General features: G+C 43.0%; 3 protein-coding genes across 5 annotated transcripts in view; all 3 read right to left on the minus strand.

The window, feature by feature from the left end:
- Nucleotides 1-380: 380 nt before the first annotated feature.
- Nucleotides 381-8,056, minus strand: LOC110369133 (oocyte zinc finger protein XlCOF6). The gene is made up of 4 exons (XM_021321450.2): nt 7,752-8,056; nt 4,674-4,977; nt 3,815-3,865; nt 381-2,108 (listed from the first exon to the last, which is right to left on the minus strand). The coding sequence occupies exons 1-4, from the start codon at nt 7,878-7,880 to the stop codon at nt 694-696; spliced, it is 1,899 nt and encodes a 632-aa protein (XP_021177125.2). The 5' UTR covers nt 7,881-8,056; the 3' UTR covers nt 381-693.
- Nucleotides 8,057-8,516: 460 nt separating this feature from the next.
- LOC105933074 (oocyte zinc finger protein XlCOF6) lies at nt 8,517-16,773 on the minus strand. The gene is made up of 4 exons (XM_012872446.3): nt 16,155-16,773; nt 13,233-13,585; nt 10,251-10,329; nt 8,517-10,176 (listed from the first exon to the last, which is right to left on the minus strand). The coding sequence occupies exons 1-4, from the start codon at nt 16,555-16,557 to the stop codon at nt 8,591-8,593; spliced, it is 2,421 nt and encodes an 806-aa protein (XP_012727900.2). The 5' UTR covers nt 16,558-16,773; the 3' UTR covers nt 8,517-8,590.
- A 5,787-nt stretch (nt 16,774-22,560) lies between these two features.
- The window catches only part of LOC105933065 (spectrin beta chain, non-erythrocytic 4), a 129,324-nt gene continuing 125,076 nt past the window's right edge, over nt 22,561-26,808 (minus strand). For all 3 annotated transcript variants that reach the window (XM_036149866.1, XM_036149867.1, XM_036149870.1), the window contains 2 exons: nt 25,842-25,884; nt 22,561-25,751 (listed from right to left, as the gene is read on the minus strand). In XM_036149866.1, coding sequence (XP_036005759.1) covers nt 25,428-25,751; nt 25,842-25,884 — 367 coding nt within the window. In that variant the 3' untranslated portion in view covers nt 22,561-25,427. The remainder of the gene's footprint in view (nt 25,752-25,841; nt 25,885-26,808) is intronic.

Raw genomic sequence — 26,808 nt, forward strand, 5'->3', positions numbered from 1 at the left:
TACCCAGCCCTATAAACTGACATGTGAAGGCATACAACCTCACCCAAAGAAAATACAGGCCATAAAGGCCATGCCCCCACCTGCGAAAAAAACCGAGCTTGAAACCGTTCTAGGTATGACCAACTACTTGTTGATCATATCATTGAGAGAGTATTTCAACGGATGAAGGATCTCATCACAAGAGAGCCGGGCCCCATACTGTGCTACTTTGACACAACTAAGGCGCTTCGCTTACAGGTGGACACATCCAAATGCTGCACTATAACCGTAATAACCTGTGTGATAACTAGTGTGCAATTACTATTTAATACCCTGTGCAATATTCCTGCTAAATAAGAGACTTCAGCAACCTCACTGTTGTTGTTGTTCACCTGGCACCACTTTAATGCACAACGCCAAATCCATATGTATATAAGTCACCTAAATATACATAAGTCATCTTAAATCTCTGCTTTATTTTATTTTCTCTCGATCCACAGTATACATGTTGACACACTGCATAGACCTCATGCACCTTTTCCTCATTTTGGCACCTTCTTTTGATTATTGAGCCTATGTGACACGTGAATTTCTCCACTGTGAGATCAATAAAGTCTCTCTTTATCTCTTATCTTAAAAGGTTCAAATGTGAAAGTGCACGCCACCCCGGGCTGTTGATAAGTCTTTACATTCCCCACATCCGTCCCTCTCCTCCTATTTCTCGCTGCAGTTGTGCTTCCTGAGCAGCCTGGGGTCTGAAAAGCCGAGGCCGCAGCGGCCGCACGAGTACGGCCGCTCTCCCGTGTGGACCTGCATGTGAAACTTGACGTGTCCGAGCTGCCGGAAGCGGGTGCCGCACACCTCGCACTCGTAGGGCTTCTCCCCCGTGTGGACCCGCAGGTGTCGGAGGTAGTTGGTGTAGATCCTGAAGTCCCTGCCGCACTGCTGGCACCTGTGCGGCTTCTCCCCGGAGTGCTGCAGCTGGTGGGACTTGAGGGCTTGGCGGACGACGAAGCGCCTGCCGCACACGTCGCACGCGAACGGCCGCTCCCCGGCGTGGACCCTGCGGTGGTACTCGTAGGTGGCTTTGTAGAAGAAGGACTTGTCGCACTGGTCGCAGGTGTACCGCGTGCCGGCGGCGTGGACGAGCTCGTGCCTCTTCAGCGTGGCGGCGCTGTCGAAGGCTTTGCGGCAGGCGCCGCAGCTGAACGGCGTCAGGTCCACCGTCGTTTTGTCCCGCCGGCACACGACCCGCCGCTGGCCTCGCTCCGGACCCGGCCGGCTCCTCCGCGCCTGCTTCTCCTCGTGAGCGGCCCTCTGGTGCCTCCTCAGCTGGCAGTTGTACAGGAACGTCTTGCCGCACAGGTCGCACATGAACGCCTTGGCGGCGCCGTGGAGAAGCATGTGCGCCTTCAGCTTGTCGCCCTGCGCGAAGCTCCGCCCGCACACCTTGCAGGCGAACGGCTTCTCGCCCGTGTGGATGCGAATGTGTCGCCGCAGGTTCTGCCGGAGGGTGAAGCCCGCGCCGCACGTCTCGCACGTGAACGCCTTCCCCCGGTGGACCGCCTGGTGCGTCCCGAGCGACCGCCGGCTGGAGAAGGTCTTGCCGCACGCGGCGCAGGCGTAGGGATGCTCGCCGGTGTGGACGCTGCGGTGGCACTGCAGGCTGACGGCGTGCCGGAAACTCTCCCCGCACTCGGAGCACCTGTGCGGCTTCTCCGCCAGGTGCACCGCCTGGTGCGCCCGCAGGTTGTGCTTCGTCTTGAAGGCCTTCCCGCAGGCGGCGCAGCTGAAGGGCCGGCTGTCGCTGTGGACCAGCTGATGGCTCTTCAGGTTCACTTTGGTCCTGAACGACTTCTCGCAGCGCTGGCACTTGAAGGTGGCGTGCGTCTTCTCCTCGTGCCGCAGCAGGTGATGCTCCAGGTTCTCCGCGGTCCTGAACTTCCTGGGGCAGCGGTCGCAGGCGAACGGCCGCTGCTCTCTGTGAGTGTTCATGTGCTTCGCCAGGTGGAAGCGACGGTTGAAGCTCTTCTCGCAGAGCTCGCACACAAACACCTTCCCCGTAGCCGCGCGCGCCGCTTCCTGCGCGCCGCGGGAGTCGGACGTCTCCGGTTCGGGGATTCTTGTTTCTGAACGGGGGGCGAAACAGAAAGATTTAAACCTCGTTGGTTTGTTTTAAACCTCTCAAATGTCTCCGGAGCTTCTCCTGTGTTTTACCCATCACTGTGAAAAAGAACACGTTCTTTAAATTCTCAGCTTTGAAAGTAACTTACATCTATTTATTTCATTATTGCCAAAGAAAAATCAAGCCAAACTAGAACATCTGTGAGCGAGAAACTAAGTAAATCCTTCCTGCTTCAATGGGATATAAATAAGAAGGAAAGATCCTCCTGAGCACCTCTACAAAAGCAGCAGTTATGGCTGCTACCTGCTGTATAAATAAAGTACAAATAAAGTATAAATAAAGGGTGTAAACTTGATGCCAGGATGGAAAGACTTGAGCAAAACGTTTGCAGCTGTCCATCAGCCCGAGAAAAGTTATTCAGCCATTTCTAAACCACCTGGAGTCTTTCATCCGACCAAAAATCCTTTAAACATTTAAGATGGTTGCCAACAGTGCCAGAGGGGAACGCCTTAATGAATTCAGCCCTCAGATCAGTGCAAGATAGGGCTGGACGATAATTCAATAACTATATATATATCGACCCATAGACGTATATTGCTGATAGAAAAAGGGTCAATAAAAAGTTCAGTAGAATAACAGTTTTCCTTCCTTTTGCATTCTAGCCTTGTAGGTAAATATTACATCATTACATCCTCCCAGCCAATCACAGCGCAGACCCAGAAACCAAGCCCCGCCCCCCTTCAGAGAGTTTAGAGAGCACATGTTCTTATCTTCTTTTTAAAAAGTTGTAGTTTTGGTAAAAAGTTATTTAAACAAAGGGTTGAGTTTGAAATGAAGTGTTTGTGTTTTCTTTATCTCAAAATAGGTTGCTAAGCAACAGTATAAATGGCCAGGGCTGCACTTGCTGCACTGATAATTATTTATATCGATCAATATGATTTCAGTTTTATCGATATTCTTCTTTTTTTAGATCTATATCGTCCAGCCCTACTCAAAGAATGATGAAGAGCTCCATCTCAGACTCTGCAGGCCTTAATTAAGCCTTTTAATTCTCAAAGACAGAACAACTAGTAGAAGAATCAACATATGTGGCTCGCTGGGAAGGAGGAGGAGAAAGTTTATCTGAAGGAATATTTCAGCAGAACTCAAGTTAGCAAAGTCGCATCTAAACGAACCACAAGACTTCTGAAACCATGTCTGTCGGACAGGCGAGAGCAAAGTAGAGCATCGGACATAAACTCCGACCCACACGGTGGAGGAGGAATGATGATCTGGGCTAGTTCTGAGACGACCTGGCCTGGGGGGCACTGTGTCGCCCAGGAAATCCTCGTTACACCAAACTTTGACCCAGACTGGGTCATCAAAAGGGTAACGATCCAAAACATAACAGATCTACAACCGGATTGCTGGTCTAGTCAAAGTCCAGCCAGACTGAAATGCTGTGGTGGAACCTCAAAAGATTTCAACAAACTTCAACGAACCGAAGCAACGTTGGAGAGAATAGTGCACCGAAGAGTTACCGATGTTAAAATGTCTGTAAAAGCCGCTGAGTCATGGGGTGCCATTAGTTTTTCCACATGCAGCTCTTCCAGTTTGGCCTGGTCTTTGTTCCATGAGGACAGATTTAATCTGATCTGTGAAACTCTAGAGATAAAAGAGGGCGTACTCTATTTTTAACATGCCTGCATGAAAATTATTTTCAACTCTGACCATGTTCAGCAGGAGGCGATGAAGGCATCTCCTCCAGCGTCTCTCCACCGTCTGAAAGAGAAACGAGAAAAGGGACAAAAGAAGGATTAAAATCCCGGCATCTGACTGAAAGCAGCGGTAAAGTTCAGCTTGTCTGCTGGGTTTCCTGTTTCAGGAAAGCTGACCTTCGACTAGGGCTGAACGATTTAGGAAAATAACCTAATTGCGATGTTTTTCTTCTTAATATTGCCATTTTTCCCCCCCAGTCTAATTTATCACGTGTTTTAAAATATATACAAACAACAAATCAATTTGTTTCCTCGCCATGTGGATTAGTTGCTAAAAGACCCATAGCATCTAAACTCAGAGCCGAAATGATTGCGTTCTGCCTACAATATATTTACACCAAAATTGCAATTTTGACTTTTCTCTGCATTAACCACAAGCAACAAAAATGGTGTCTAAATAAAGATGTTTGTAAACAAGGACTATTTAAAACAAGAACTTTTAATGTTTCTATTGATCAGAATATTATTCAAGAGAACAGCTTTTAGTTGATTTGGACATCAATCCTTGTTGAACATAAAGTGCAACCAACAAGCAAGTCTATATTAAACTGATTGACCTGTACTTAATGCTTTGTATGATTATAAAAACTCTAAAACAAGTAATAAAATTAGATTATCTCACTGCTGCAACTGTCTTCCCTTCCATGTGGAGGCAAACCCACTTTAAACATTTTACCAACACCTAATGGACGTGTCTAATTCCCTAATTGTTACATAGCCAAAAATTGCAGACTCTGCGATTTAGAAATTGCGGTATTTTTTTAAAAAAAATCACTAATATATTGAAAATGCGATTAAGTGTTCAGCCCTACCTTCGACCTCCGCAGCAGCTGCAGGAGGACCGGCATCGTCCGCCGTTCTTTTCAGCCTCCCGAACGGCTTGAGGGTGAAGATCTGGCCGCTCTGCTCGAAGAGCACCGGGCAGCCGTTCAGCACGTTCTCCCTCCACAGCGTGGCGCTCCGCAAACCTTCGGACACGCTCTGCAGCTCCGCCTCCAGCCGCTCCAGTCGGGCCTTCAGGGCTGAGTTTTCAGACAGCAGCAACAGGGAGAGCTGAGAGAAAATGCTGCTGATCTTCCTGGCTGCCTCCCGCGTCAAGATGTCCACAAAATCTGGCTGCGGGGATTAAACCCAAGCAAAAAAAAAAAACAAAACCGTAGTATCGAGTAAATACATCCGATGTTGGTGTAATGCAGCCGATGTACTTTTAATAAAGCTGTGTCCTGATCTAAAGCTCTTAAAAAAAAGAAAAAGGCACCTTCTTCTGATTATTGATTACTGAGCCGATGTGACAAGTGAATTTCTCCAATGTGAGATCAATAAAGCCTATCTTATCTTATCTTATGATTTCTCAACTATGATCAGGAAAGTTGAGCAGACCGTAATAAAAAAAACACTTTCATCAAGTTAATGGAAAACAGTCATGAGGACATTGGGTAGGTCTCATATGGAAAATAAAAGACATCGCTTCAAACTGTTCAAAAGTTTGTCATAAATAGGAATATAATGCGATAAAAATGCAGAAAACTGTTAGATAAAGTCTTTAATATATTTAGACGGACGGTAAACAACAGTATATAACACAGGATATTAATTTTTTACGACAGATGTTCCCAAAGTGGGGGGGTCGCGAAACGATCCAAACGACGATCCAAAATTTCTAACTTTACAATGTCAGAGATCTGCTTGTTGTAATGTAGCAGATTTATGCCTTTAATCGTTGAAAATTCAATGTTCTTGAAAATGTATAACCGTTCAACATCAGAAAACATCCACGTTTTCTCACTAATATGCGAGAAATTGTTTTTTTTTGGTGGAAATGTACCTCTCCGTTTACCTGACTCCGCCAGATAGATTTGCTCCGCATATCCATCTGGAAAACTTCCGTTGAAGTAATTTTGGGAAGGGGCGAAAATACTGGTCAGCTGATTGGCCTATGTTGGTGATAGACGGGCCAAATAAACCAATCAGATTCGTCGTCGCTCTGTTACGAGCGACGACGAAAACACAACCACAAGCCAAGCTACTCTTGCTGCTGCAGGTAAAGGCTCGTTAGCTCAGCAGAGAAATACTCTGTAATTCCGATAAAACTTGCTCGATAGCCGCGCTAACGCTAGTTTCATCGGCTGAAGCCGCCATGTTGTTTAGACTGAACTGACGCGCTTCCCGTTGCGTCACACCTCAACCCGCCTCAAAGCCAACGCTGATTGGACGTTCGTTTGGTGAACGGCTCCAAATTTTCTTCAACGGAGGGTATCCAGACTGATCTGCGAGTGAAACCTTGAAACCTCGCGAGATCAGGATGGTCTCACGAGGCTACCTCTCCGTGGCCAATAATCGATTTCATGTAATCTACAATGACCGTAATGCAAATTTTTATTTTTTGGAAATTACAAGAGTAAATTCATAATATTAGATGAACAAGAATAAAAGAACATTAGGAGAATAAAATCGTAATATTATCCCACAGTCATTATTAGCGTCAGGACTTTGCATTTCAAAGTCCTGACACTAATAATAATTTGATGCTGCGTTGCTAAAAAGATTTAGTATTTCCTTAATTGTGAAGTATAACTTTACAAGATGCTCAACATTCCTCATTTCAGCACAGAGCGGGAAGAGTTTTCATAAATTACTACTTTATTCTCGCAATTTTATAACTTCATTCGTGTAATTTCCAAAAAGAAAAAAGGTTGGGAACTCCTGTTTTACAAAGAGTGCTCCGTGAAAGGTAAGTTATTTAGTTTATTCTAAACTTGACTTTTTATATTTATCATGAATGGTTTTGCCATAAAGTACACATAAATGCATATTAGAACTCTGTTTAAAAGCTAGAGGCAAAGATTTTACTGATTAAAGGCATGGTAACAACTTAAACAGTTACTCGAGAAGAACCATCCTTAGTTAAAAAGTGCTGGTATTTTATGAACACGAAATTGAATAATAAATTCAAACGGTTCAATATCCTCATATCAACCCCGAAAAGAAAACTTTTATTTAAAGATTATGCATAAAAAAATTGGAACAAAATACAAATATATTTTTTCTCCGCTCTCACAAAAAATAAAAGAAATCCATTTCAAAGTTATGAAATTCAGTATTGTAAAGAATCTATCCCTAAAATGCAATTCCTGTGTGTGTTTGAGATCTAGATATTTTAGAGATTAGAGTAATTTTTATTTTCCATTTTCATTGCATTAGAAACGTTTTTGGAAAGATTTTCAAAACTGCATCTCATAAGAAGTTTTTCCGCTTTTCACTTTTCATACAATAAAAGTTGGTCTTCTAACAGATGAAGAAGAATGAAACTATAATTTAATCTGTCAGGCTATTTTTTTATGCACATGTGGAGATTTTAAGGACGGCTTCATTTTTCAGCATCTTTTTTATTCAGGAAGTGCAAAATCAACGTTAAGTCATTACACTTCCATATTCATAGTTTCTTTCCCCTTATGTTTGTAAGTTAATTGACTGTTCTTTGTTCTCTTTCTGCCCAGTTATACAAGCTAAATTGCACTTTTTTGTGCTGCGACTGTGTTTTTTTTTTTGTATTTTAGACTAGAATTTGCAAAAAAAAAAGAAATTCCACTGTGACGCACTGCCGCTTTAAATTGTAGTTTTACTTTCCCTAATAGGCTCTTATAAATTAGTAATGAGCTACTAATTACCTTTTTTTGAACTGTAAATCCTTAAATATCGCGGTTTACGCTGATTTATATGAACATGTCCGCCATCTTTGTTATGGCGTCCTTCCGTTACCGCTCTTGGCTTCGTCCCGTCCACCCAATCTCCCCCCAGACACCATCTCTGACCCACTTAACGGTCCGGACTGTCACTCGACGCAGATCGCGTTTACAGAACCGAGCCGTTGGACCGAACCGCGGACTCACCTCACGTCTCACAACCCGCTTCGTTCTTTCGGTCCCTTCGTCCGAAACTCCGAGAACATCGACCGCCGTCAATACGAGCGTCTCCACGATGGACTTCACCTCGGATTGGAACACAGAGCTGTCAGCCATTTTTAACTTTTTAAAGTTATCTGGCGGTTAAAGCAGCGGCCATTGTTCCCTGGGCATTTCTTCCGGAAGTCGAACAACCTGGATGGATATTTTCAAAATAAAACGCCAAAGCTTATTTTCCATCTCAACTGTGGTTTAATGAGAAAGTACTGTACATTTGAGAATATATTTACTATCATGTAACGGAGGACTGTACATGTACAAATTATTTAAATCTTCCAATTTCTCTTTTGCAACAACAAAAAAAAAAAAAAAACAACCCGTCTTGAGACAATTTATTTTTGGGTTAACAATGAATTAGGGGAAAAAAAATAAATTACAGTTTAAACAACATCCGCTGCAAAATAAAACCTTGCAGGAACAGAGACAGTTTAAAGGATATTTAAACAGTTCTAAAAGGTAAGACTGCCATCTTTAATAGGCTCCTCAAACAAAACAAACAAAACAGCATCAAATACCATTTCATTCTGCATGTAGCTAGATTACTTTTAATTGATCATTTCAGATTAATCCCTTACTTATTAACTGCCTCGACAAATGCATTGCAGAAAAGAGCAGATATGCTGAAAACAACAAAAAAAAAATCAACAAACATCCCTTTCCAACTATGAATCTACAAATCAAATCATCAAGTTGTTTTTTTTTTAAAGACAGATAAATCATCCTAACAGCAAATCTGTAATTCAAACTTAATCCCACACAAATTGTCACTACGGCCCGTCACAGCTGTGCTTCTTGAGCTGCCGCGAGTCGGAGAAGCCCCGCCCACACTGCTGACAGGCGTAGAGCTTCTGGCCGGTGTGGACCTGCAGGTGGGACTTGAGCTGATTGGACTGGTGGAACCTCTTCTGACAGTAGCTGCACTCGAAAGGCTTCACCCCCGTGTGGATCCTCATGTGCCGGTAGAAGTTCCCGTCCGTCCTGAACTCCTTCCCGCACTGGTCGCACTTGTAGGGTTTCTCGCCCGTGTGAATCCGCTCGTGCTGCTTCAGGCTGGCGCCGTGGAAGAAGCTCTTGCCGCAGATGTCGCAGACGAAGGGCCTGTCCCCCGTGTGGCTCCGCTGGTGGTAGCTGAAGGAGTACTTGTTGTGGAAGGCCTTGCCGCAGATGCTGCAGTTGAACTCCTTGTGCTCGCTGTGGCCCTTCTCGTGGAGCTTGAGCGAGCACGCGGCGCTGAAGCCCTTCAGGCACGTCTTGCAGCTGAACGGCTTCACCAGCGACTTGTGCCGCCGGCTCTGGTGGAAGACGCCGTCCGAGGCGTGGGGCCCGTCGGCGTGGACGTACCTCTGGTGCATCTGCAGCCTGCAGTTGAAGAGGAAGGTCTTCCCGCACAGGTCGCACATGAAGGGCTTCCGGGCGCCGTGGACCAGCATGTGGGACTTGAGCTTGTTGTTGTCGGAGAAGCTCTTGCCGCAGTCCTTGCAGGCGAACGGCTTCTCGCCCGTGTGGATGCGCAGGTGCCGCTTCAGGTTGTTGTTGAGGTTGAACCTGGCGCCGCAGATGTGGCAGGTGAACGGCTTCTCCCCGGTGTGGATCACCTTGTGCCGCTTCAGCGCGGTGCCGGTCCTGTAGGAGCGGCCGCACACGTCGCACACGAACGGGCTGTCGCCGGTGTGCTTGCGCTTGTGCACGGTCAGCGAGTGCGCGTACTTGAAGGACTCCTCGCACATGGTGCACTTGTACTTCTTGGCGTTGGTGTGCACCATCTGGTGGAAGCGCAGGGTGTCCTTGCTCTTGAACTCCTTCCCGCACGTGGCGCAGCCGAACGGCCTCTCCTCCGAGTGCACGGCCATGTGGGAGCGCAGCTGCACCGCCGTCTTGCACGTCTTCTCGCAGTGCTGGCACTTGAACAGCAGCTTCCACTTCTCGTGGCGCAGGAGGTGGTTTTCCAGGGACTGCTGAGCGCGGAAGGACTTGCTGCACTGGTCGCAGGGGAACGGCTTCGGCGGCTTGGACGTCCGGTGGGACGCCAGGTGGTTCTGGAGCGACTCCTCCTTCCTGTAGGACCTCTTGCAGTGAGGACAGGGGAACGGCAGCGGGGCCTTGGTTGACTCGTGACTCAGAAGGTGAGTCTCGAGCGCCTCCCTCTCCGAGAAGCTTTTGCTGCACTGCTCACAGGGAAAAGGCCTTTTATGGACCTTCATGTGCTTCTTCAGGTCGCCCTTCCAGTGGAACCCGGTGTCACAATGCTCGCAGAAGAAGCGCTTCCCCGCCTGCGACGCCGTCCTCCTCAGGCTTCTTCCCTGCACTTCGCTGGACTTGACCGGCGTCGCCCCTCTTGTGTCGTTGGACGAAGCTGAAAGCGGAGAGGAAACGGATCAGCGGCGGCGGTTAGCCATTCGGCCGCATTTCACACGCCGACGGCCCTACCGTCTTCGGCTTTATCCGCCGTCCTCCTCGGGCGCCTCGTTCTTCCAGAGGGTTCCTCCTCTAAAGGTCTCCGAGGCATCTGTGACGAGAGGAGAAATGAAGTCTGCAAAGCTTTTGGTCCAAAGCTCAACATCAAGGCAAGGCAAATTTATTTATAAAGCACCTTTCAGTACAAAGACGACGCAAAGTGCTTTACATGATTAAAATATAGGTGTTGTAGATTGAACTTCCAACTAAAAATGACGAGGCGAGACGGTTATTTCCATTTTGCTGAACTTTAGTGAATGACGGTGAAAATAAAAAGGGAAAAACATACAGCGTGAACCTGTTGGCTCGATTCGACCGCGCATACAACAGCACGTAAAGTTACGTTGTTCTTTTGTTTACTTTCTGCTCCCAGAGCATCATGGGTAATGAAGTCTACATCAATGCAACTCCAAATCAAATAAATGCAGTCTTAAATTCAACCACATTTAACACATGAACTGTGTTATCAAGCTTAACGTTAACTTATAATTTTAACTCATTAATTCACCATTCATTTGTTAAGTTCTCAACAAATAAATTCACAACAATAGGAAAATAAAACAGAATAAAAGCAAGATGGAATAAAATGTAGAAACAAAATAGAACATGGGAAAATAGAAACTAAAAGCAAACATTAAAAACAGTTTGACTACAAAGTTGAACTAATGATGTTTCAGTAAAACAGTTTAACTAGAACAGTCAAAGATAATCCAAAACAAATGTGTTTTTAATCTTGATTTAAAGGAACTCAGGCTTTCAGCACTTTTGCAGTTTTCTGGGAGTTTGTTCCAGATAACTGTAGCATAGGAACTAAATGCTGGTTCTCCATGTCTGGTTCTGGTTCTGGTTCTGCAGAGTAGGCTGGAGCCAGAAGACCTGAGTGGTCTGGAGGGTTGATGCCCTGATAACAAGTCTGTGATGTATTTAGGTGCTAATTCAGGGATTTATAGACTAACAGAAGGATTTTAAAGTCTATTCTCTGAGATATAGGGAGCCATGGAAGGACTTCAGAACCGGGTCCATGTGCTCTACTTTCTTAGTCTTAGTGATGACGCGGGCAGCAACGTTCTGGATCAGCTGCAGCGTTCTGATCCACTTTTTAGGCAGACCTGTGAAAACACCGTTGCAGTGACCATCCTTTTAATGCTTTTTTAAAAATTGTTATGATCTAAATCTCCTGTTGCAGACAACGTTATAAACTGACACGCTGAAGGTTGTGTAGATCCACGGAGCGGGGGTGATTTTTCTTAACATAAAAAAAAACCCTCAATATTTTGTCATTTACATGTGACAAAAACATGCAGATCATTGCTATAATTACTTTGAGAAAAATCTTTAATTCAAATATTCAATAGTTTTCTGTGGATTAAAGAAGAAGCCACTTAAGTTGATTAACTTTTAGTTGTTTTCTTAACTTTATTTTGATTTTATCACCTTTAAATTGGACTCCTGGGGTCCGTTCTTTGTACGTTGCTAACTCAGTTAGCAGGATTTCATTGTTGACGATTTGGCATGATCTTGGATCGTTTGGTTCTTCGAAAGACATCCTGCACTTGTTGTCATAGCAACATGTGCGCCAGCTTAAGCCTGCTCCAGAGCAGGTTTATTTCATGTAAACAAGATTAGATCACGGCTGTATAAGCGGAGGAGATGGGAAGTCTGCCGTAGCCATGTCCATTTTTACGACTGCAACCTGTTGCGGAAGGTGCAAGAATAATTTGCAGAGTTTTTTGAATTAATCGCGTATTGCGCAATAGACAGGATCCTTTAGCGCAGCGCGACAGTGTAATTGTAGAGAGATTTTTCTTGGTGGCTGTTATAAACAGACATCATTTAACAGTGGCTTTTAAAGAGGAAAACGTGATGTTGGAGCCATAAATCTAAATTATTTAAGTTATTTGTATGATAGTTTGCTTTTTATTTTTATCATATTCAGTAAGAAGAGTTGTTCAGGCCATTTTATTGTGAAGTTTAGTCTTACTTTGAAAGGCTTGCTTCCTGTCGAGCCATATATTTTATTAGAAAAAACTATGGATGGATTATTTTGACACGGAGCAATACAGTTTTACCGTGTAAACTGTGGATGACTCGGAAAAGGAAGATTTTCATTTTTTATGGATAAAGATTGTTTTTTTGTTAAAATTCCCAGTTTGCACGTGTCCTTTACTTCCAATGTCTAAGGAATGACACTGAAATTTGGATCTCTTGACATAACAAGTGCCTTTTTAAAATAAAGTGTAATAATTAAAGGCTACCATTTTGTAGAATATTCTTGTATTTCACTTTTACTTGTCCCCATGTTCTAGTGGGTCCTGTGGAAGCTCTTATATAAAAGAACAAAGTTAATATGAGATTATTAAAATGCAAAAATTCATGCTGTAGAATGTGATAGAAACATCTACCAAGGACAGTATTTACGCATTAATTTGTCTGCTGCTTTTTGCCGGCCCTCTCTCCTGGCTTTAACAGATTTTGAGGTGTTTTAATTAATGACTCAAATTCGGCATAACCTTCCAAGCTCTTGTTCTGCTTGGGAGAAAAACTGTGGGCGTTCTTTGCTGAACAGCCAATAGCAGCGCTGCTGATCATTGTTTCTACTATCGATACATTTCCCCTTTTAAACAAACGCATGAACGCGCAGTTGTCTCAGATAACTCAATCCAGCCATACTAATCATAAACAACAGGTGTGTTTGAAGAACCCAATTAGCCGGATCATGATTAGCCGGATGAAATCATCTTGGATGTCTCATTTGATCTCGGATGTTTTAAGCAACGTACGAAGAACGGACCCCTGGATATCACAAACCAAAAGATTAAGTATTTAAACATTAAATATCTTTGGTTTGGGTTATTTACAAAAAAATCTAACCTTTTTATTTGCACTGTAACACCACAGCGTGTTTAATGTGACGCTCCACTCCGTCTCGTCTGTAATCTAGAGAAGGCTGCCCACCTTTTCCTGTGCAGAGTCCAGACCGCTGACGGTGATGGAGGCGGGACTGGTGGCGTCCTCCAGCAGGAACTCAGGAGGGGATTCAGCTTTCAGCTCCAGCGCGGCTGTTTCTGTTTCCACGGACGTAGACGTCAAGGTCTGGGCGACGGCTTCTCCGGCCTCCACCAGCAGGACGGCGGCGGCGGAGGGAAGCGTGCCGACAAACACCATGTGAGCCGCTGCCGGAGCGGAGACGGAGACGGACGGATCCGGGGAAGAGGCGATGACCTCAGAGCCCTCTGAGGTCTGGTTCAGGTGGTTCTGGTCCGATTCTGGAGCCGCCGCGCAGTCTGAGAGTACCGGCGCTGATCCGCCTGCGATCAGAGACACGACGGCAGAAAAATCAGACATAGATTTCAAAGCTTTACAAAATTAATGATGGAATATATTGAAACTTATAAACAGATGATCCATGTCAGGCTTAGACTGTGATATATTTCAACCATAACTGCAATTTAATTATGACTTTTCTCTGCATGAACCGTAAGCAACAAACATGGTCTGTAGATAAAGATGTTTGTAAACAAGGACTATTTAAAACTGCAAATTAAACTTTTTATTAATCAGAATATTATCAATCAATCAATCAATCACTTTAGTTTGGTAAATTGTCTACATTAATTAGAGGAAACACCTTACAACCTACCAGGATATCTTCACAATACATATATAAATCTACATAACAGCGAAAGATTTTATCATTTTACATTTTAAAGCTCTTTTAAAGTTCACTGTGAAAGGACATAACTTAAATTCATCATTCAATTCATTCCACAGTTTCACACGAATAACTGAAACACATCTAGACTTTATCTGCCTCTTCTCTTTTGCACATTCAGATATAAACAAACCTTGCAAATTATATTTATTCTCTCTTAGCTTAAATAATTTTTGAATACCACAAGGAAGAGTTTTGTTCAATGCTTTATATCTTTAAATTTTAATGTATTACTCTGAATAAAAAGTTTATCCGTTGGTTCACGGTATCCCACCTTATTAATGAGCCTTATAGCTTTTTCTTGCAATTTAACTAATATATCAATGGTTGTTTTACTTTCATTTCCCCAGATTTCTGAGCAATAAGACAAATAAGGCATAACCAAAAAGGAATATATAATATGCAAGCCCTTAACATTTAATAAATCTTTTATTTTAAACAATATTTCAATAGTTTTTGAAACTTTATTTCTAATATATTCTATGTGAGGGTTCCCACTAAGTTTATTGTCTATAATAATCCCTAAAAAAATTGTCTCATGAGCTCTTTTGGTTTCAACCCCATTTATGCATAACTTTACATTATTATAGATTACCAGAGAATACCATGAATTTAGTTTTTCCTTCATTTAACGACAACTTATTATAATCAAACCATATTTTCAACTCAGCTAACTCTTTTTCTACTGTTTCTATTATTTCATCCATATTTTTTCAAGAAAAAAATACATTTGTATCGTCAGCAAACACGATAAACTTTAAAATACTGGATACTGCAAAAATATAATTTAAATAAAGTATAAATAATTTAGGTTCTAAGACTGAGCCTTGAGGAAGCCCACATTTTACTATGTCTGTTTGTGATTTTGTGTTGTTAATTTGTACATATTGTAATCCATTACTCAAATAACTCTTTAACCACTGATATGTAATCCCCCCCCAGGTCATACAGTTCACATTTACCTAATAGTCCTGCATAGTCAATAGTATCAAATGCCTTGCATAGGTCAGTAAACACACCTACAGTATTAAACTGCTGCAGTAATGAGCTCCACAAACTCCATCACAGCTAAAGTTGTGGAGCAGTTGTTCCTGAAGCTGTACTGGTGCTCATTCAGTATATTATTTTTATTAAGACTGTCTTCCCTTCCATGTGGAGCCAAACCCACTTTAAACATTTTACCAACACCTAAAGGACGTTTATGATTCACCAATTGTTACGTAGCCACAAATTGCAGACCTCTGCGATTTAGAAATTGTTTTTTCTAAATAGCGATTATATTGCAAATGCGATTAATCGTGCAGCCCTAATAGGAGGTGCTTTAATGAATTTATTTATGTCTTTTTTTTTTAAAGTTAGCTTGAAGTTACACAAGTGAAGTAAAGGCCGTTCTCAGTTCATTGTGTGATCCCACTAACAGCAACGTCATATTTTCATTGTTTACGATGGCAGGGCGGCCATCTTGTTTGACTAGCATGTTTCACAGCTTGTTTTTAGTCACACTTTGAATTCAGGTCAACTCCCAGACAAATAATGCTTGAAATAAAAGAAAGTTTTTTAAATAATTTATTTTTGTGTAAAAAAGGGGGACAGAATATATTACGCATTTTCGGATTTGGTATAACAAAATCAAAGATTTTATTTTTAAGCCACATCACCCAGCCCTACTGCTTGATAAAGATCAGTCAGACAAATTAGGGACTATAACCGAATCCCTGGAGTCCAGCTAGTGATCAGTAAATTCGAAGAGCCACAAGATAAATAAGCGCTCAGCGCAAACATTTCGTCTAGCAGAGCGAAATCAGATCGGCAATCATTGACACTAGAAAGTTGATGAATTTCAAAAGTAGAATTTATATAAAAATTACGTGTTTCGCTGACAGATAAGTTGATAAAGAAAAGTGTCTAGATGTAAAAACAGCCCTGTGCAACTTTTACTGGCAGGAGAAACGCTCGACTGAAGTTAGTGGGCGGGGCTATCCGGTTGTTGGGGGCGTGGTCAGGCATTTGACTCCGCCCTCACATTCTGGTGAGAATGTTGTGACATTACAAGCATTTAATTAAAATGTAGAACACGGATCTAATTCATTAAGTAGGAGAAATACTCTTTAGTTTTCCCTAGTTGTTCACATCTAAGCAGATCATCAGCGGCAGATCAACCTCACCCGTCGGTGACCCATCCTGCGGCTCTTCGGGCTCTTCTTGCTGGGTTTTAGTGGGGCCCTCGCTGATGGTCTTCAGCTCCTTCTCCAGCAGCTCCATGTCTCTGCCCAGCTGACCCACTCTGGCTTCCAGCTCCTGCTCCAGCCGCCCGGCTTTCCTCTGGAGCACATCCTCCAGCTGCTCCACTTTGGCCCGCAGAGCCTCGTTTTCCTCCCACAGCTCCGCGAACACCTTCTGGATCTGAGCGACCAGGAACTTCTCGATCTCCTGGATCTCCCCCAGCTTTCCCTCATCCCAGTCCGAGTTTCGCGCCTCTTTGGCCCACACGTCCCTGAACGCAGACACGGCCGCTCGGAGAGCGACTTCCACCGCAGACGCCAATTCCTTCCCGAAGCGCGCCTCCATTTTTAAAATAATAATAATTAAGCTTTAAACCTCAGCTTGTTGGGTGGGAGCGCACATTTCAGCTCACATACGGACTAAAATAAATTAGATTCCAGTCAAAACTCTCCTTTTTTCCAGCTTTTACAATAACAGTCAGTCCTCTACTGACAACCGGTGTCACCGTCAAACAGCTCCGAACAACACATCCGCTTCCGCTTCCTCTTCTTCGTTGGTATTGAACGACATCTGGTGGCCGGTAGGGCGCCTTACTGCCACCTGCAGGATATATTTATCTGCACCATGTTGACCTACTGACCTACTGATGATAATGAAATATTTTTTTTTGTGAAATAATAAAATTTTCTCACTGCGTGTGAAAGACAACAATTTTGTCTAAGCCTGTCTTAATAACAGTGAAAAATGTACATATTACAGAATCAACACACAATCTATTGATTAATCAAACTTTATTCAGCTTAAAAAAAATATCAGCCAGTTGTTACAGCTGTATTCTAGAAGTGAAGAGGCATAAAATCGCCAGAGAACATGGGAAGACAAAAACAAATTATGATAATTAGAAATTAAAAGAAAAACAATTCTAAAATAGGCATCTGAGTAAGTACTTCTCCAGATAGAGTATAAAAGGATTTTTAAAAACGTTTTTCAATGATATCAGAAGACTTGTGGGTCTGCTTTTAATTTTAACTAAGATTTTACTTAAATATCACTGTTTATTAGAGAAACCACTAACCTTTTTTCTGTTATAAACCATGGATTAATTTATCTAATTTCCAAGCCTATTTTAAATTTTATGTATGATTGTTGTGAGTTAAATTACTTTACCAATGTCCTAAAAGGTGTGCTGCTTCTGTCTTTTGTAGCCTGTGTTAACAGATCTTTTTTTTTTCTTTATCTTCTTGTTGAGTTTATTAACAATATACAGTATTGCCACTCCTGAACCTTCATACTGGTTTAAAAAATGTGCAAAAACTATTTCAATCTGAAAAACTCACACAGAAAGAAGAGACAATTAGAAGAATTTATTGATACAATATTTTAAGACTTTGGCGCTCAGACCTTGGCAGGAAACATTCACGCTGAATTATACTTCAATATGCATAAGCAGGTGTATGAGAATAGGAATGATCCCCCAGGCCTGAAACTGGTGGTGGAGTGGAGATAGAAGAAGTTTGTTTAGTCCATATGCTGAACTGTTTGAGCTAGATGTCCAATTTGATAAACACAGGTTTGCATGATTATCCATGATGAGCAAGCTTGAAGCGACTGTGGAGAGGAAAAACTCCCCTTTGGGAAGAAACCTCTGGCAGAACCAGGCTCAACATGGCGGTCTTCTGCCGGACCGATTGAGATATGACAGCGAATTCTGTAGAGTCCAGGAGGAATTACACTCTAATAGGAACAAGGTTGATAGGAGCACATAGGAAAGCCAGATGGAGCTGCTATGATGGTGGAGAAGGGGATGGAGGTGGGTTGAATCCAGTCATCAGAGTCCAGATCAGACATCGCACAGCGACTGCTTGTTTGCTAGAAGTTGAGCTGGATTTGAAGTTCTTTTAAGACGAATCCTGGACACCGATTGGCTTCGAGGAGGAGCAGTTCAAAGCTGATTGGCTTCCGTCGGAGGCGAATGAGTCCCTGATTGATGGAGGTAAGCAATGAGTTTCTTCAGTCTGAATTTCCGCATTTAGCTTCATATTACTGCCTATTAATCTGTCCTAAAATAGGAATCTAAATAATACAAACTCATTCAGGATGAACTTTTTTTTTTTTTTTTTCCTTAAGTCACCTTCCTGATTGCTGCTCTGGGTGGTGAGCAATAAGGGCAACGTCAAAAATCACTATTGATGGTATGTTTATCGTGATCTTATTTATATCCACAACTGGAACAGAGTGGGGATCAGAAATCAAACTATTAAATCTCAAAGTCAACCAAAAGGCGACACTTCAAAAAGAAAAGTTCAAAATGACTAAAAAGTGCCTGATATTACGTAGATGATATTACTTTTTCAATCAATTCGTTTTTTTACTTTAAATATTTGAATCTTCAATCAAATTTGGAGTCAGGAATGTCTGAATGTATCTAAGAAGTCTAAACAAGTAGTTAAATGAACATTTATTCACAAGAGAAAACTGATTTAAAAGGCAATGAGAAAATAAAAAATGGCTACAACATAAAAACAACTTGGTGGAATGATTATGCTGGAAATGTTGAGTTAAAAAGGTGTCTAAGAAGATTAGATGTATTAAAATATTAGAAAACTGCTAAAATAAAAAAAGATTTACCATTTTAAATAATTGGAAAGTTATCTGCAATCTTAATTTTTTTTTAAAACAATCCATCCCAGGTATGTGGTCTGTGCACAAAGAGACCACATACCTGACACCCACATGGAGTCTGTTTCTGATTGTCTGAGCAGACACATGCACATCTGTGGCCTGCTGGAGGTCATCCTGCAGGACTCTGGCAGGGCTCCTCCTTTTCCTTCTTGCTCAAAGGCAGAGGCAGCGGTCCTGCTGCAGGGTTGTTGCCCTCCTACAGCCTCCTCCACGTCTTCTGATGTGCTGACCTGTCTCCTGGTAGCTCTCCATGCTCTGGACACTACGCTGACAGACGCAGCAAACCTTCCTGCCACAGCTCTCACTGATGCTCCATCCTGGATGAACTGCACTACCTGAGCCACCTGTGTGGGTCGTAGATTCCGTCTCCTGCTGCCACCACAGTGAAAGAGCCGCCAGCGTTCAGAAGAGACCAACACAGCAGGCAGAAAGCAGAGGAACTGAGGAGTGGTCTGTGGTCTCCACCTGCAGAACCTCTCCTTTATTGGGGGGTCTGGCTAATCGCCTCTAGTTTCCATCTGGTGTCCATTTACACCACAGCAGGTGAACCTGATGGTCAGTTATTTGCTTCTTAAGTGAGTTTGATTTCACAGAAGTGTGACTGACTTGGAGTTACATTGTGTTGTTTAAGTGTTTCCCTCATTATTTTTAAGCAGTCTATCTATCTATCTATATCTATATCAATATAGATATATAGATCTGATGTCAATCAAATAATTTTAAGTGCTTCTTACTTGCAAATGTGCATTAGCACACTCAATCTCTCTTGGGCTTTAGACTTACAAGCAAATTGCAGAATTCTGTAACTAAATTATATACATATATATATATATATATATATATATATATATATATATATATATATACATATAATATATATATATATATATACATATATATATATATATATACATATACATATATATATATATATATATACATATACATATATATATATATATATATATACATATATATATATATATATATATATATATATATATACATACATACATTCTTCTATAACCCCCAGTCGGTCGAGGCAGATGACCGTTCATACTGAGCCCGGTTCTGCCGGAGGTTTTCCTTCCCGTTAATGGGGAGTTTTTCTTCCCACTGTCGCTTCATGCTTGCTCAGTATGAGGGATTGCAGCAAAGCCATGGACAATGCAGACGACTCTCCCTGTGGCTCTACGCTTCCCCAGGAGTGAATGCTGCTTGTCGGGACTTTGATGCAATCAACTGGTTTCCTTATATAGGACATTTTTGACCAATCTGTATAATCTGACCCAATCTGTATAATATGATTGAATTTGACTTTGTAAAGTGCCTTGAGATGACATGTTTCATGATTTGGCGCTATATAAATAAAATTGAATTTAATTCAATATATAAATAATGACCAGCATTCCTACAGTGAAAAGGAAAAGTTGAGTAAAGCCACAATTCTCCCACAGACGTCATTAAATCGTCTTACAGTCGGCTGCTGACATTTGAGTGGCTCTCGTGTCAAAATCTGAACGCCACACTTGTCTCCTTTCTCTTTCCTTCTTGATTCCTTCTGAGGGAAAGAAAACATCGACTACAACGGCAGTCCATGAGTAACCAAAACGTATTTTATTGGTGATTATATCTGGGGCTGACAGGCCGACGTGAACAGGACGGCAAAGACACACAGAGACAGGCAGAGCTCATCCAAACCACCCATTCCCAACATCTGTGCCGTGACGTTTAATAAATCTACAAATAATATCGTCAAATGATTGTTTCACATGTGGTCATGGTGTCACCAGTGAGCTTAACCCCGCGGCTCGTTTTTAAATCTGTCAGCAGATCGCTGCCGAGCCGGTTTCTTCTGCAGAGTTCTGCTCGCTTCCAGATTCGCTTCCTTTGCCTATGGTTGCGGTCATTGTGTCGGCATCTGGCATGCATGTAAATGTTCGCATTGATCCGATATTCACACTTGATGCGGACGCATGAGGAGACAAAAACAAAAAAGACACATGTGGGATTAATAGAAAGTCATTCAGTGAAAATCCAGAAATATAAAATAGTCAAATATAAATTCATCGTGAGCAGAAATAATCAACATTTTACCGGAAATAAGAATCACGGGGCTTTGAAGGTGTTTGGAGGAAAAAAAAAAAATATTATTGTAAAATATTCATGAAAAGTACAACCGAAGACAAGTTTCTGTTTGCAGTTCAAAATAATTACACTATTTTCTAAGAAGAAAGGAAAGAAATAGAAATCTGTCTGGGCAACAGGAGGACGAGGGTCCCCTGGGTTGCAAACCTAGAGAGAAAGCACAGGATGATTCTGAAAAGTTGGTGAACCGGCAGGACTGACCCGCTTTATTAGGCCCCTTTCACACCAGAACCAAACCACCCTACAAGACGAAATCTGCCAGAACACGAATGGCGTCTGAAATGCCCGTCAGAGGACGTTGCTCTGGCTGCAACAAAATGATCCAAGCTGCTGAAACAAACCCTTATTGCTTTCCAGATCTGACAACTTGGGCATGTTTGGACCGCTTGCACGGGACTACCATAGGAATAAAGCTCTCAGCTAGGGAGATAGTGACACACCTCCATACTGCGCATACAGATTTGCTAGCAGTCAAGAAACAAGTGTCTGTTTCTTGACTGCTAGCAAAAGTACCGTAACACGTTAAAAAGGTGCACACTCTTAACTTTTCAGATGGAGGGCTTTGATTGCTCCACCTTTCAAAAATGTAATGTTATGGGTTTGTTGATCTAATGCACAGTTGCATTGCAGCAAGACAGTCCTGGGTTCAAATCCCAGCCTGGGGTCTTTCTGCATGGAGTCTGCATGTTCTCCCTGTGCAGAAGTGGGTTCTCTCTGGTTACTCTGGCTCCACAGTCCAAAAACATGACTGTTGGGTTAATTGGTCTCTCTAAATAGCTCTTAGATTAGTGTGTGTCTCTGTGCTGGACTGGCAACTAGTCCAGGGTGGACTCTGTCTCTTGCGCGATAACGGCAGGATATAGGCACCCCTCCACCGTCACTCTGCATGGATCAGTGGGTATAGACAATAAATGGAGACATTCGTAAAATAGGAGCGAACAGAACCTGCAAGCAGGACAGATCTGTGCGCGCAGGTTCAACCTGTGCAGGGAGCGCAAAGAGAACAGATGGAGGCGAATTTTCAGAGTACAGCAACATAGTTTTGTGGGAGAGGAGCGTATCTGGAAGAAAGCAGGAGTTTTGAGGGTGAGCGGCACAACAATAAAAAGACTGAAAATAATGAATCCTCCTCCTAGATTTACACGCTCATCCATTAGAAAGAATAGTTTCCAATCTGCTGCAGTTCATTTCAAACTGCCTGGGAGATCCATGAGATGTGAAAGGGGCCACCTCAAATGTTCACCTTACTTTCTCTGCAGGACCTTATGGATTTCCAAATTGTCCTAAAATGATGGCAAACGCTTCAAGGTTCATGATTATTTCACAACAGAGCGATGTGTGAATAATTTACTAAGCAGATATTCACCCAAACAAAATGAAAACGTTATTTTCAGCTGTGATTTAAAATAATGAATACAATTTTTCTTTGAGTTGAAACTAACAGTAGACCTTTACAATTCCTCTAACCTTTTTATGGCTTTGTTACGAGTTTCCATGGAATAAACCAAAACGCAGATGTACAGTCCTATAAACAAACCATGCAGTTGGTTTTATCTCGACTTTGTGAGTACAAGGTTGAGGACAGACCTCTCAGACATCATTTTAGATCAACGTGGTGATCGGGGCGAGCTTGGGACCGGGGGGGAAAGCAGCTGTGATGATACCATGAGGGTCTTAAAGACTTAAGTAATAATAAAAAAAGGTTTATGTGAGGAGATTAGTGTCATGGAGCATTCCTGGAAGACTGAGGTGGCGTCTGAGGGGACAAACTTCATCACATCAACAGAACCTGAGAGCAGTGGAGACCCTGGGAGAGAGCAGCAGCACACACATTCAGACATCGCCGTTGTTCAGTATGAAGGACAGGCATGTGGAAAGTAAATCCAAGACCGAAATCCAACCCAAAGTTTGATGCAAGAGAACAAAAGAGCAGAGGAGGCCAGTTTTCAGCCCCAAAAGACCTTGTTCATTAAAAAAACACAACAGATTCTGTGCTCATGAATAAAGTGAACTTGAGATTCATGACACGAAAACAAGCAGCTCGAAATGACATTCAAGTACATTTTTTTTTTAGATATAAAAATAGAAGATGTAGCCTGTACAGTTCCTCAAAATCTGAGCGCTGCGATCTTAATGGTAAAGATAGTTAAATTAGATTTTAATGAACGAGGCCTCTGGGGAGTCAAACTTCCATTAAGCCTCTTTCACAGAACGGTTCAATGACTCGGCTCCTCTTTAGGAAGTTAATGATTCCCTTACTGGGCTGGCCAAGTCCTGCGACGATGAAAGAAATGCGAGGTGGACATCTCACTAATAATCTTTCTTTAAAAATAACAGTAGTTTGCATTCATTACAACGTTGCACAACACCCAGACAGCCCTCTATTGGGCATTATGATCCAAGCAAAATATTGGATAACGAATTTACTAGAAATGCTCAATGTGGCGGAAAATACTCAAAATATCCTCAGATTAACAGGAACTTGTCTGTAGCAATGTAATTTATTTTCATGCCCCTGGAGGACATTCAAAAGTAGCTTAATAGCATGAACCCTGAATTGACAAAAAATCCAGAGAGTCAAAAGAATCTGAAAATATCCTAAGATGAACAACTCCATGTGTGAATCAAAGCTTGTTGCAAGCACAGTTTCCCTCGCTTTCTAGCATTCAGCATGCCGAAGTGAGTGGTTCTCCATCAATGCAGACAGAGCGTCTGCATGGTGCACCATGACATTTTAGAGTCATTACTGCAAAATCTGAGTTGCACTTGCATAAAATCTCTCATGTGTTTGTACATATGTGGTACATATTATGCACAGCTATTAGTAGTGAGCCTCTCCTTAAAAATATGTTGAAGGGACTAAGTTAACTATGTGTTTATAGCTGTTTTATTGCTTTATGGCCTATAATGGAGGAGTGATTTTATGGAGTTCTGTGAGTATAGTCGGGGTTTTTGAGCCCGAGGTCATGAAGGGGGATTTATTGTTTAGGTTAGCAGGGCAGCTTGATCTTGATAAGTCCAGATGCTATGGAGAAACAAAGAATCAAAGAGGGATCCTCTGTAGTTTTATGACACTGGAGACGTATATCTTTGTCTTCTACCTGTATACAGGTTAATAAATGGCTCATACAAGGTTTGCCAACTTGGATCTAGTTATTTAATACTCGTTTGGCACAGCTATGGAGTCTCCAAATAAGCAGGTGGATGCCCAGAATTTTTTTTGACATGTCCAGAAAGATTTGGTAGTGTCCAGACTTAGCTGGAGATTAGCTTAAATAAGCTACAGTATTATATGAGTTGGAATTTGACGAAAGAGCTGCATATCTGTATTCACCAAGAGACACGAGGCAGCAGGGATTTACCTACTTTTTATTTAGAAGTACTGCTGATCAAGGTGCTCCGGATCTCTTAAAACTAGAGAAACCGGCTTTTAATCGAGAGCCAGAACCATGAATTGGTAACTTCACCATCATCGGATGAACTCTGTGTAGCGGCTTTATCTTGCTGGCAGAGTTGTTCTGAATGTGTTTTGTGAAAGAAGCTATCGGCATCTGTGTTCAGTGTTAGAAACCAAACTGGGAACCCAACGCTACCTGTAGTTTTTATGTCACATGTGACTCTAAATCAAGGTGACGAAAGTCAAACACAGACAGCTGCTACCACTGACTTCTCTTCTGCTCTTTTCGTTTCTTGAACCATCAACCTTTATATAAAACACAAAACACATCAACAAAAAACAAACTGTTCTGGTGCTGCTCATCCATGGTGGCTTTTAAGTGAACGTGTTGACGGCGCTGCTTGGAGACACAACAAAACCGGATAAATTATCACTAACAAAGTGGAGATAACCTCTTTGCATCGTTTCCTCCTCTCCCGTTCTCTGCAGGTTGATACGAGATAGCGGGCCATGTCTCCACTCACAGACAGACAGGTACTTACAGCAGATAGGACAGACAGGGAGGAGTTACATACAGGTACATCTCATGTCATAGAAAAGGAAACCAACATGGAACAGAATGAGCTACGTTTTACCGCGCTACCAGCAACCAGTAACAGCCTTTGAATTAAAGTGATGCTTGTGTCTCCTGCGTTAAAAAAATTCAGCCATTTGCAGTTCTCTAAAACAGCCAGCAGAGGCGCCAGTGACCGGGTCTGGTCTGAAATAGACTCGAGGGAAAGAAAAGACGTCTCCTGCTCCCAAATCTAGTCCATGCTGTCCGTCCTATGAGTGAGCCGGGGTCAGTCTCTTGCTCCCCATCCAAACACAGCTGCTTGGCGGAGAGTGTTGGAGTGAAGTAGAGGGGCCTCCACCTCCTGCCTGTGGCCCCTGCCTACTGCCCATCCAGAGTTTGGTGGTTTGAATCCCAAATAATCAGTCACCGGGCTCATTTTTTCTTACTGGACTTCTCTGAGCGCTTTCCGTCCGACTTTCCCGCCCGCTCTGATTTCTCTGAGCGTTCACCTCTCTCCCTCTCCTTCTCCTTCTCTTTCTCCTTTTCCCTCTCCTTCTCCTTGTCCGCCCGCTCTATCCGGTCTCCACGGTCAGAGCGCTCGCCGCCTCGCTCTGACCTGTTGTCCACCTTGCTGCCGTCTCGCCGAGTCCCTTCGTCGGTGGATGAGGTAGTTGGTTGGGGCTGACCCCATTTGGCAATCTCCTCGTGCTCCGTTATGCTGGCGGTGATGTTGTTCACCCATGCTTTGAGGTCCTCCTGTAAGGGGGAAGGGACACATGGCCCAAGTCAGGCGGTTGGATCTAAATTTAATAAAAAGTCAACACTGAACAAAAAAAAAAGTCTCACCTCATCTTTTGCATGAAACAAAAATTCACTGCCATCCTTCGTTCTGTAATGAGAGAAAGAAAGCTTAAATTTTCCAATGATGCAGACCATAACCACCGACTGATTCTTGCTGTGTTTTGAAGAACTCCTTATTCATCGAAATGGGAGTTTATTCTAAATGGCTTGTACTTGTATAGCACTTTTTTAACTAGTCTTGACGACCTCCAAAGCGCTTTACACTACAGTTCAGTCATTCACACATTCACACCCTGACTGTGGTGAGCTATGTATGGCGAGGCTGCCATACAACGGCGCCACCGGGCCCTCTGACCACCACCAGCAGGCAATGCGGGTGAAGTGTCTTGCCCAAGGACACAACGACAGAGACAGTCAGAGCAGGGGATTGAACCGGCAACTCGCCAATTGCAAGATGAACTCTCTAACCTCTGTGCCTGTGAAACCCCTGAAGTTGGCAGAAGACACCGCACCACTGACATTGGTCTGATCCAGCACAGCTATGAGTCTGGATGTAGAGAAGAAGTGGATCAACTGGTCCACTGGTGTGGTCAGAACCACCTGGAGCTTTACACGCTCATGACCTTGGAGAAGACGGAGAACCCCCTTCACATCGCCTCCCCAACAACGCTGCGTCTGCTGTGGATCACTTCCGGTACCTAGGAATCCCCTTTTCTTGGGACCTGAGTGGGTCCTCACGCGCTGAAGCTATTCAGAAGAAGGTCCTGCAGAGACTGGACCCCCTGCAACAACCGAAGAAGTAAAACCTACCCCAGGAGCTGCTGCTCGTTTTCTCTACTGCTGGTAGGAGAGTATCACTAACCCATGCACCCACATGGGCCACTCCGAGAGGAATTACTCCAAAAGCAACTTAAAAAGCCAGATTACAGTTTGGAAATCCACATTTCTGGAGACGTATCCCATTGTGTGCTGAACCTGAAACTGACGTTTGTGCGTACAATGGACATCATTG

The sequence above is a fragment of the Fundulus heteroclitus genome, chromosome 18 (assembly GCF_011125445.2).
Source record: "Fundulus heteroclitus isolate FHET01 chromosome 18, MU-UCD_Fhet_4.1, whole genome shotgun sequence".
Lineage (NCBI taxonomy): Eukaryota > Metazoa > Chordata > Actinopteri > Cyprinodontiformes > Fundulidae > Fundulus > Fundulus heteroclitus.